This window comes from Chrysemys picta, chromosome 2, assembly GCF_011386835.1.
Source record: "Chrysemys picta bellii isolate R12L10 chromosome 2, ASM1138683v2, whole genome shotgun sequence".
Lineage (NCBI taxonomy): Eukaryota > Metazoa > Chordata > Testudines > Emydidae > Chrysemys > Chrysemys picta.
Window position 1 is genome coordinate 225,978,453 of NC_088792.1, and position 12,209 is coordinate 225,990,661.

General features: G+C 38.3%; 1 protein-coding gene across 5 annotated transcripts in view; it reads right to left on the minus strand.

Annotated features, from left to right (window-relative positions):
• NSMAF (neutral sphingomyelinase activation associated factor) overlaps window positions 1-12,209 on the minus strand; it is a 61,809-nt gene that overhangs the window by 25,911 nt on the left and 23,689 nt on the right. For all 5 annotated transcript variants that reach the window (XR_010598881.1, XR_010598882.1, XR_010598883.1 and 2 more), the window contains 8 exons: window positions 11,075-11,146; window positions 10,252-10,299; window positions 10,104-10,156; window positions 9,397-9,526; window positions 8,142-8,213; window positions 6,920-7,028; window positions 3,658-3,834; window positions 2,194-2,273 (listed from right to left, as the gene is read on the minus strand). Coding sequence is in view for 2 of the 5 variants with exons in the window: in XM_065585603.1 (XP_065441675.1) it covers window positions 2,194-2,273; window positions 3,658-3,834; window positions 6,920-7,028; window positions 8,142-8,213; window positions 9,397-9,526; window positions 10,104-10,156; window positions 10,252-10,299; window positions 11,075-11,146 (741 nt within the window). In the remaining 3 variants the exon portion in view is untranslated. The remainder of the gene's footprint in view (window positions 1-2,193; window positions 2,274-3,657; window positions 3,835-6,919; window positions 7,029-8,141; window positions 8,214-9,396; window positions 9,527-10,103; window positions 10,157-10,251; window positions 10,300-11,074; window positions 11,147-12,209) is intronic.

The window sequence follows — 12,209 nt, forward strand, 5'->3', positions numbered from 1 at the left end:
TTCTTCTCATTCAGATAAAAACACAATACAAAGCTTTTAAATTGTATAGTTACAGATACTTAATCTCAGTAAGGAATTCCTGTATTCCATTATACACACACTATCTGAAATGCATTCCTCGTAAGCTAAAAAGAGCAGAACAGGCTGAAAGTGGAAAAAAACAAGGTACACTGGCAGTTTGCATTTTTGTAAGTTTATGGCATGTCTATAAATTCAGCGTTATAGCTCTTCTTCACATCTTAGGATAAGTTAAAGGTTACACTTCTTTAAATCATCCATAACAATCATAGACCAAGAATCTATGTAAGTTTCCAAACATGTATCACTACAGTAATTTTTAAGTGTTTTATCTGGACATGCTGCCTTTCCATATGCAACTCCAACTCAATGGTATCTATTAGCAGAGACTTATGTATTCAAGATACCTCTTGAAATTAGAATGTATTCCAATACAAATAAAGCAATCAACTGATTCAGAGCATAAAATCAAAGAAATGTAGGGGTGGAAATCAGAATTTACATTAAGAATCTTTATTTCTTTAAAATCCTTCTCTCTTTTTCACCAGTAAAGATGCTACTGATCTGGCAAGAATTTCGTGTCCCAGTGCTTCTTAAAGAGCTTAATAATTATCCCCATGCTGTTGAATTGCTTAAGGATATTTATATTCTTCATATGATTGTTCCTTTATGATAACTTAATGCTGCCAAAAGCAACAGAGGGTCCTGTGGCACCTTTGAGACTAACAGAAGTACTGGGAGCATAAGCTTTCGTGGGTAAGAACCTCACTTCTTCAGATGTCTTGCATCTGAAGAAGTGAGGTTCTTACCCACGAAAGCTTATGCTCCCAGTACTTCTGTTAGTCTCAAAGGTGCCACAGGACCCTCTGTTGCTTTTTACAGATTCAGACTAACACGGCTACCCCTCTGATACTTAATGCTGCCAATTTGCCAATAAGACAGGTCCTATAAAGAATATACTAGGATTCTCTAAAGTGTTTTTGCAGCTTTATGTCTAAGAATTACAATCATGAAGTCTAATGCCAGTGAAGAGATGGGGATCTTTCAAACACTGCATTTATATGTTAGATTGCTCATAAAAAAAAAATTCCTGCCTGATGTGGAATGAGAAGGAATTTCTTACGCGGTATTGTCTATAACTGCATATGAAGTACGGTGGCAGTACTCCATTTCAGGTATTAATCAGTCACTTTTTACCCTGGTCTTTTGCCATATGTGTGGATTTAAATTTTTTTTTTTTTTTAATATTCCCCCACTTTCCCCTCTCCATTAAACCCCTTTTCTCAGAGACTTAGGCCATGTCTATACTAGGAAGCTTACGGTGGCACAGCTGTATTAATACAGCTGTGCAACTGTAAGATCGCTCATGTAGCCACTCTATGCTGACAGGAGAGAGCTCTCCCGTTGACATAATAAAACTACCTAAACGAGCGGCAGTAGCTATGTCGGCAGGAGACACAGCGCTGTGCACCAAGCGCTTATGCCAGCAAAACGTATGTCGCTCGAGGGGGTGCTTTTTCACCTCCCCGAACGACATATGTTTTGCCGACATAAATACAGACATGGCTTTAGAAGCATGTGCCTACGTTCTACCTTAATTTGTAACTATATTGTTTTTTAAAAGAGATTCTTATGTTCTTCTTAAAAATAATTTCACTGAACCACACACACTTATTTTACATTATGTTTCGTAATCTATCCATCTATCATAGGGTTTTATATAGCTAATCGTCGTAGTATCCATGGAAAAGCAATCACAACAGTTAACTCTCTAGTGGACTTCATTTTAAAGAGGCAGAAAAATCTCATCATAAATATGAGGCTAACAAGTTTGTTTTCCATATTTTACATGCAGTGCTTCTTAGATATTTAAGTTTGCACTATTAGTTATGGATATATTGAATTCCACACCACACTAACTTAATACAGGTAGAGTTTGCTTCTGATGTTTGTAGTCTAAGTTTCAATAACAGTTTTAAGAATCGCAGAACATAGGAAATACAGTGAAAAATCCTAGAAATATCTGAATACAAGTCATACAAGCATGTTTATTTTATTTTTGTATTGTGCGAATTTCATCCTCTCAAGAGATGCTAGATGGAAAACGGAGTCCTCTTAGTAATAAGATTTGTAGGTCACAAATTATAAAACAAAAAAAACCAGAACTCCACATACCAGTAGTCTTTCCAGCCTTTCTTTATTCAAAGCACCAACTGGTTTACTAAGGTCCCGGAATGTTTCAGGCTTTGTCAAATCTAAAAGAGAAAAGAAATTAATCTGTATGGATTGCTACCACTGATAGGAATCACTTAAAAACTAATATTTTAAAACAACATTTTCCTCCTCTTCCTACAGGCACAAGAAGCTCTCGCACTAAGGCCTGGCCTACACTATAGAGTTAGGTCAACATAAGGCAGCTTACACTAAAACGTAGCTCCCACCGATGTAACTCATTGACTTAACTCCACCTTCATGAGAGGCGTAGCGCTTAGTTTGATGTAGTTAGGGCGACAGTGCCAGTGCATTGCTTACATCAATTGTTGACACCTTTCAGAAGTAGTACCACAATGTCCCACACTGACACTTAAATCGGTGCACGTGCTCCTGATGAGGACATGCACCACCAACACAAGGTGTGTAGTGTGGATATGCAAAACTATTCAATTACTGCAGTGGCTGCATGTAGACATAACTTAGGTTGACTTAATTTTGTGCTGTAGACTTGCCCTAAGTGACTATACCCGTTCCCAACATTAGTTTTTCAGCTTATCTAAAAGTTGCACACAAAGGCTAGCTCTGGAGTAGGATTTTGCTAACATTATATGTTCCACAGCATGACGATTGGGCAAACATCTCCCATCTGTTAATATGGGCCCCAGTGGCCTTGAGGCACAGATAAATGACATATCTTCCCCATACCATCCCTTAAGTAACTTGACACCTTCATTGTGTCACAACAACATTGTTTGAATAGGAGGTGTCTGAGTGGGAGCTGAGAAGCACAAGCGAAGTCAAACTGGGCCCATTAACGGCAAAGGCATTCACAACTTTGAAGAGGGCAAGCTACCAGCAACACAAAACGTTATAATTAAAACCTTACTCAGGAAGCCAGTTTAGGCACTAACCTTGACAGTTAGCACCCTGCCTTGAACCTCCCTTTTTTAGGAAGCGTTTCTCAGAAAATGGTGTTGGCCCCAGTCTAGCAACCCCTGGTCCATACATTTCTTCTGTACCTTATCAGTCTGTTTCATGCCAGACTATCATATGATTGCTCCATATAGATTATAAGAAAATGCAAAACGCTGTTGAGATTATTGACCACCAGATATTGTTGACTCATTCATAAAAAATATTGTGGAAGAAGACAATGTGGCCCTTTTAGCAAGCACCTCAATTTTTTACAAACATTAGTTAAGCTTCACACCTCATCAAGTATTAGCCCCATTTTACAGATGGGGAAATCAGACACGGTCACTTGTTTGACACAATAGAGCTGGGATTAACATACTGATTAACATCCTGTTCCTTACCCTCCAACCTCAGATTGATGTGGCATGATTTTTATGCAGTATAAAAGCAGCAGTTTCAGATTTGTACATCATGTGCAGACTGTTTTTTCCTCCTATATATGTTGTTTACCTAATTCTGAACTAGAATAATCTGCTATGATCCAAGGAAATACAGGATACTGGGAGAGATCATTGCAGCTCCGATCAGCCAGATTGTTGAGATGAAGAAGGTACTGGTAGTTTGAAATATGACCTCGCTGCCATTGCAACATGTAACTCTCAGCCGTCTGCTCTGTAATATGATTTTCTTAAAAAATAAAAATAAAAATAAAATATTAAACTTCTTTCTCTATTCTAAAAGATACTTAGCGTTAAAGCACCTTGAATTATTTCACTGCATTATACACTGCAAATGTATAATGTTTAAACAATCTAATTAAAACATACCTATCCATAGCTTTAAAATGCATAAAAATCATTAAGGAGTCCAATTGACTGGACAGGGGAAAAAGACTAAACATTTGTGAAAGTAAAGAGAAACATGACGTCTACAGTATTTGAAGAATTTTCTTCTTAGTAGTGAGAAGACCCTTAAGATTCTGGATCATGGTTTACTAAGGGATGAGACTACATGAAAGGAATTTGTTTTGCTATGGAGTAACTAATGGTGCCTGCTTAACATCAGTTAGTGAAATGTGGTCCCACCTTTCTGTGAATGAGGTCCTGTTTAACAAACAGATTGGATGAAGGTGCAATACCAACACCACACAGAAAAAAGGAAATTACTACAGGAGGATCTCTTTGCCTGCGGAATACGGAGTGGAGTGTCTGTCAGAGATCCTCCCCTCCATTAGCTCCAAAACCAAATAATACGATTCTAATGGAAGTATGGATATGCAAGCCATACTCTTAAAGGAAAAGATGGCCTGAGCTGACAGACCATTTCCAGAATATGGTACTGTTGCCACGTTGGCTGCTTCTTTGATTATATTTGAGCATATCTAAGTAGATTCTGCTATCTCTCACCCCTGTGACATACACTGGGTTTATCACAGACTAAGGGGGTTGGGATTTGTATGCCAGCCTCTTCTTAAATTATTCACAGACATTAATTATGTTATTCATTAACACAATTCTGTCGTTAACACCTTCATTGAGTCCATAAGCTGAAGAGATAGTAGGATGCACTGTTGAGAGCTATTTCACAAATACATGTTGTCACAAAGTGAACTCCCCCTAACAATATTGGCCCAGTCTGGTAACGAACACCCTGTACTTTTAATCCTACTGATGAATGACTGGCATTCATCTCTTATTTAAAAAAAAACAAAGAAGCCAACAATCAAGGTGGAAGATACAATCTTCTGCAACTAGAAAGCACAGTTACAAAGGCTGATACAGGCAATTTCGGGGTGGTGGCGTAGCAGACGACAGGTCCTTTAACACTATCAAAGATTAGATGCAAGTCTGTGGGTGGCTTCTAGAAACCAACTCCCCTGCCAACCTCCACCAAAAATAAAAAATCTTTAGCTAGTTACAGTGCAAGCATGGTAACCTGTAGCGAGGGGAAGAGGGGGGCCTATATATGCTCCTACAGCATAGATATGTAGAAACCGGATATTCTTCATACCTTCTCATTCTCCTTCCCCTGCAGCTACCCAGTAACTTTTATAGAACATGAGTTGGCAACCTTCGGCAAGCAGCCCATCAGGGTAATCTGCCGGCGGGCCACAAGATATTTTGTTTATGTTGACCGTCCACAGGCACGGCCCCCGGCATCTCCCAGTGGCCACGGTTCGCCGTTCCTGGACAATGGGAACTGTGGGGAGCAGCAAGGGTGGCCACTGCTTTCCGCAGCTCCCATTGGCTGGGAACAGCAAACCGTGGCCACTGGGAGCTGTGGGGGAGGGCCGTGCCTGCAGACGATCAATGTAAACAAAATGTCTCGTGGCCCGCCGGCAGATTACCCTGATGGGCCGCATGCCAAAGGTTGCCGACCCCTATTATAGGGGGTACAGGTGGCCTCTAAATAGACTCCCATATGCCCAAAAGTCTACGGAGGAATGGAGCTTTCCACCTATTAAAAAGATGCATAATTGTTGTGACGGTACCTCCCATAAGGCTTTATGGAAATATGCTTAGAATGTGTTTTAATGCTACATATAGCATGTAACATATCTCCGTAAAGGTTATGATCTACTGAATGTATTAATCCTATTTGTATGCATGTAACATTTTTGTATTAAAAGTTATTAATGTTATGAATGTTGGCTGTGTACTGGCTTGATTTCTAAATAACCTTAGTAGAGCATTTGGTCAATTCCTGGAGAAAGGAATGTAGAAATTAAGTACCTAATCAAGAAACACTTAAAGGACAATGGATCTTGGAATGTTCCAATCCACATAAGAAGACTACTTGAGGACGTTCAAGGTAGCATGTAAACAATGGATGCTACCTGTAAAAATTGTGAGTCATGCATGGACATGTGACTTGCCCAGGTGACTCCTAAACTCCATCTTGGAGCTGGACTTTGCATAGGAGTGAGGAGGGAGTCTTCACCCACAAGTGAAAGTCTATTTAAGCCTGTGGGAGACCCCCTCCATTTTGTCTTCAGCTGGCTAAAGAGAGAGCCTCTTCACCCCGCAGGATACTTGAAAGAAACTGGAACAAAGGATAGTGTACAAGGGGTGTGAGTGATTGCTGGACCCAGGCTAAAAGGAGATTAGTCTGTAAAAGGGAGCATTCTGGAACTGGTGAGGATCTTATCTGTATTCAGTTTGATTAGACATAGATTTGCGCATTTTATTTTATTTTGCTTCGTGACTTACTTTGTTCTGTCTAGTACTACTCGGAACCACTTAAATTCTAGTTTCTGTATTTAATAAAATCATTTTTTACGAGTTAATTAACTCGGAGTATGTATTAATACCTGGGGAGGCAAACAGCTGTGCATCTCTCTCTATCAGTGTTAGAGAGGGCAAACAATTTATGAGTTTACCCTGCATAAGCTTTATACAGGGTAAAATAGATTTATTTGGGTTTAGACCCAATTGGGAGTTGGGCATCTGAGTGTTAGAGACAAGCAACTTCTGTAAGATGTTTTCAGTTAAGTCTGCAGCTTTTGGGCAGTTGGTTCAGACCCTGGGTCTGTGTTGGAGCAGATGGGAGTATCTGGCTCAGCAAGACGGGGTGCTGGGGTTCCGAGCTGGCAGAGGGAAGGCAAGGACAGAAGTAGTCTTGGCACATCAGGTGGCAGCTCCCAAGGTGGGGTTCTGTGCTCCAACCCGTCACAATTGTGACCTACCTCTTCCCACACATCAAGACAACAGAACCCAGCATATTCCCCACAAGGGAACGAAGTAGGACATTTAATAAATAAATGGTTTCAAACCTAGATATGTTGCAATATAGAAATAGAGCTCATCTCGATCTTGAGAGTTGTAGAATTTTAAGTAGATGTCAGAACACAGGTCATTTTCTGTGCAAAATACTTCTAGACCCTTTGAAATTAAAGGAGAAAAATTAAGTCTAGAAATTCAGCGACAAGCCCTACTGCCCATGTTACTAACAGCCAAATTCAGTTAGCGACACCCAAAACTTAAGACTGTTCCCATACAAGAAATTCGTCAGCAGTTTTGCCTAACTATTGGCTAATACGCTGCCTGTTGTAAAGATGCCTCCCCTCCTCAACCATATACACATGCATTTTCTTGTAATCAGAGAAAGGAAATTTATGGCTGTACACAACTGATCCAAATGAGACAATCTAACAATTTCATATACAATACACAGTACACATTTTAACTTTATAAAATATATAGTAATTGACTGAAACAAGGCCAAAGTGAGCCCCTTTGGGTCCCTCCCCTCAAATGGTGTTACACCTAGAGTTTACATTTACATTATGTTAAAAACAAACAAAACCACTGAAAGTGTACAACCAAGATCTCAGTGCAGAATTGTTGTGCTGCCCCTGTGCCACTCTCTCACATCAGTCATGTAACCTAACACAATTTCCTTCTTGTACTTCAAGATTATATATAATCTTTAGAACTCACATTTACCAACCTGGCCATTTTGCAGAAGAATATGTAATTTAAAAGAAATCATTAGGGATGTCAATATACCCCAAATCTGGGCACTGTAAAGCCACGGAAGTCAATGTATAAACCAAATTACTTTATGGCAAACAAAAGAAAGTAGGTCTGTTATTTCACTGTGAAAGAACTGTAATACAGGTCAGTAGAACCGGAGAGTGTACTTAAGTTTCCATCTCATTCACATATCGGAATAATCAGCAAATTAAGTAAAATCCTTTAAATAGCTTTTTAGCATAAGATCTGGACTAGTCTCCACTAATACCAAACTGAAATATTAATTTTTAAAAAGTACCCATGGAAGAGGCCCTCACCCCTCATACAGACATTTCACTGTTCCTTTCAGTTTATAACTTCTACCTTGCTAACAAAACGTAAATGGTGGGTGAAAACTGCAGTCCTATTCTTAATCTCAGAAAGCAAGAGGAGTTTCTCTGAATTTATCCAGTGGGAGAAAAAGTAAGTGTGAAAGGTATTAGCAATATATGTGGCTAAAAGTAACCAACCCCAGCTCACCAATGGCATTAGACCATGTCTTCTTTTGTAGATGCGACGGACATTGTGCATCATTATGTGAACCACAGGTTTCTGTAAAATAAAAATCAAAACATATCCCAAAAGCATTAATACTCCACAGATTCTTATATATGATATCAGTAACATTCAAGGAAATTAAACAAGGGTTTTTTTTGTTTGTAGGCATGTAATGCCCTGGAGGCAAGATTTATCCACCACATTAGAGAAGAAACTACCCCTGTTCTCCTACAGAAATAGTTATTTTGTAGGAGAAATAATTATTTTGCTATTGGCAGCTTCCCAGATTGAGAGACAACTTTAGTGGCAACTCCACTGTTTATAGGTCATTCTAAAATTTTCTCAAACAACCCTAGTCACACAACAGTAGAAGGCAAAAATGAGGAAGTTGTCAGAATATGGAAAGGGTCCTTGAAGAGTAAGCATGCTGGGAAAAATATTTGCTAGCTATGGATACCACCTTATGGACAAACATAAAATAGCATTTCTTTCACCTAACAGAACACAAGGTGGCAGCGGATCTGACTTTAGGACATTACAAACGCATAGTGAGTGGTAATCTATAGTAGGTTTGGGAACAGATTTTTAAACAATTGTTTTAGAATAATTTTAACCCTTTGACAGCACAAACTGTCCCATGAATGAAGCAGCAATGATCAACCAGTTTAATCTACAACACCCTCCACCTTCCCCCCGTGGAAAAAAAGTTTAGTAGGTCAGGAACTGGACAGCCCCCTACATGTAGTTAACCTTGTTCAGTTTTAACTAGACACAGAATGTACTCAAATCTCCAGTATGCAGGGACAGTACTTCAGAATAAGGTCCTATACATTGTAAATTACATGGAATATTCAGACAAGGAAAGTCTACCATGCAATTGAATAACTGCTATTAGGCCAGTAATCCAATGAAAATAATCTCTCTCTGACAAATCAAAAAGTAAGAACTATGTTTTCATTTCAATTAAATAGTCAAGATCAAGAAACAGTCCCAGTAATTTAAGTGATATGTATAATATTACATATGAACAGTCAACACAGGAAAACTGTGGAAAATTAAATGGTTATTACTTTAATCAGCACAACAAATTACATCTACGTAGGTGCTTATTGCTTCTGTTCCAAGAGGAGGCATTTTCTTATGAGGAGTCATCTAGAAAAAATAAGTTATATATGGTACACAGATGTGCAGGGTGAAAAAAAAAAAAAAAATCACACTTGAAATTTTGTTTACTTACAGGATATCCATTAAGAGGCTGGAAATACAGGTTTGCATCAGTGATGCATACATGCCCTGGATTAGTCACCAGTGGTGTCACCATTTCTGCTTCACATTCCATATGCAAAGTTTCAGAAACATTTTGAAATCTGAGAAAAGTTTAAAAAAAAACAAAAACAAAAAACACAGAAGTCAATATATCTCTCACTGGTTCCTGCTTAACTGAAATGGTCACACACTGCTCTAGAAATTTTTCTACGTGCATCTTATTGCATGCCTAAAACAGGTTATCTGAAAAATGTACCAGAGTCCTCTCCCTATCTTCCCTGCCACTCCAAAGTAGAAGTTGTTACACAGTCCCCATCACATTCTGCAGCAGCCATCATTTTAAAGCATTGACAGCTTCACACGCACTGCCACATTTTTCACAGTCCATTCAGAAATGCCATATTTCCACCAGAAACTCATGGATAAGGACTCAGAACAGTATGAAGATGTTTAAAAGGTAACAAATTTAACTTTATAGCAGAGAATTTTCCATCCTCTATGCTAAATGTAAGGTGCTACAATACTGAGTCATAATGCAAAGAGAAGTAAGATCCTCTAAATTAAAACGCACATGCTGTGGTAAACAAGGTTTTCCTAAACACTTTAAACAAGCTAATTAGCTTTTGTTAATCTCTAAACAAGCTTGAATTTTGTAGTAAAAAATAATTGGAAACATACCTGTTTTTATCAAATGATGTTCTAGCCAAACGTGACTGCAATATAGCAGTTATCTAAGAAAAAAGATTAAAATGTTTTATATTCCTAATTGCAGTCAGATCATCATCATCAACAACAACATGCCCTTAAAATAGGTCATTGGATTTACCATGGCAGCCTGATCTCCCAGCTTGTCCAGGTGAGAGGCCCGGTTGAGCTAATAAAAAAAAGGAGTTAAAATTAAATACCATATAGATTCATACTACAGTCAACAGAAGTTGAGGGCACTCAGCAGACTTGCACACTGACTGTTAACAGAGAAATGACGTGCAATAATTGTAAAAGAAATTATTACTCAGATCTACTGTTCAAATTTGAAGTCATTTTAATATCTGGTCTATACAGACAAGCACCATCAAGAAATAAAAGTTTTCTAAGAGAGACGTATAAGGCAGATTTCAAAATGAGCACTATGTTTGATTAGTGTACGTTATCACAGGTGCTCCAAGCAAATTGGTAGTATTCTTAGGCATGTCCTTTCATTTGCCTTCAGAAGGTGAAGCTATTCAGGTATCTAAAAGGGTGTCATAAGGAGGAGGGAGAACACTTGTTCATCTTAGCCTCTAAGGATAGAACAAGAAGCAATGGGCTTAAACTGCAGCAAGGGAGGTTTATGGTTGGACATTAGAAAAAAGTTCCTAACTGTCAGGGTGGTTAAACACTGGAATAAATTGCCTAGGGAGGTTGTGGAATCTCCATCTCTGGAGATATTTAAGAGTAGGTTAGATAAATGTCTATCAGTGATGGTTTAGACAGTATATGGTCCTGCCATGAGGGCAGGGGACTGGACTCTATGACCTCTCAAGGTCCCTTCCAGTCCTAGAGTCTATGAATCTATAAAACTATTTGCTTAGAGAGATTCTACCTGTATCACATATTCCAAAATTAGATGATGTGGTGGTGAAGTTTGCAAAGCTGTCAAACACTTGTACCTGAAGTAGAGTTTGTGTAACGTCATCCACCTTCCCAGCAACATCCAATTGAAAGAGGTATTCAGTTTTACCCTACCAAAGACAAAAAGTACGTTTAATACGGATGAGAGACTATAATTAAAGCACAGTACCAAAAGACCACACACTCTCTAGCCAAAATGGATTTTAAAAGAAGGTGGCATTCTTGAACTATTTTGGATTTCATACCCATGACAAATATACAATAAATTACAAAATGCAGCTTCATTGGAGTAAATTTGCTTTTTAAGTGGTATTTGGCAAGCTATTCAGTATTTAATAAACATTTTGAGACAAGTTTTCAGATTATTCTAGTGTTAGAAGTAGGGCTGTCAAACGATTAAAAAGTTAATCGTGATTATAAAAATTAATCGTGATTAATCACACAATTAATTGCACTGTTCAAAAATATTTAAATAAATTGTATTCTATTATTGTTTGATGTTTTCTACATTTTCAAATATATTGATTTGAATTAAAACACAGTATACAAAATGTACAGTGCTCACTTTATATTTTTGAATACAAATATGTGCATTGTAAAACACAAAAGAAATAGTATTCAATTCACCTCATACAAGTACTGTAGTGCAATCTCTTTATCAGGAAAGTTGAACTTAAAAATGTAAAATTATGTGGAAAAAAAAAAAACCTGCATTCCAAAATGAAACTATGCAAAACTTTAGAGCCTACAAGTCCACTCAGTCCTACTTCATGTGCAGCCAATCGCTCAGAAAAACAAGTTTTTTTTACATTTGCAGGAGACAATGCTGCCCGCTTCTTGTTTACAATGTCACCTGAAAGTGAGAACAGTTCTTTGCAGGACACCATTGTAGCCGGCATCTCAAGATATTTACATGGTAGATGCACCAAAGATTCACATGTCCCTTTATACTTCAACCACCATTCCAGAGGACATGCGTCCATGCTGATGATGGGTTCTGCTCGATAACAATCCAAAGCAATGTGGACCAACACATGTTCATTTTCATCATCTGAGTCAGAAGCGACCAGCAGAAGGTTGATTTTCTTTTTTGGTGGTTTGGGTTCTGTAGTTTCCGCATCGGACTGTTGCTCTTTTAAGACTTCTGAAAGCATGCACTACACCTTGTGCCTC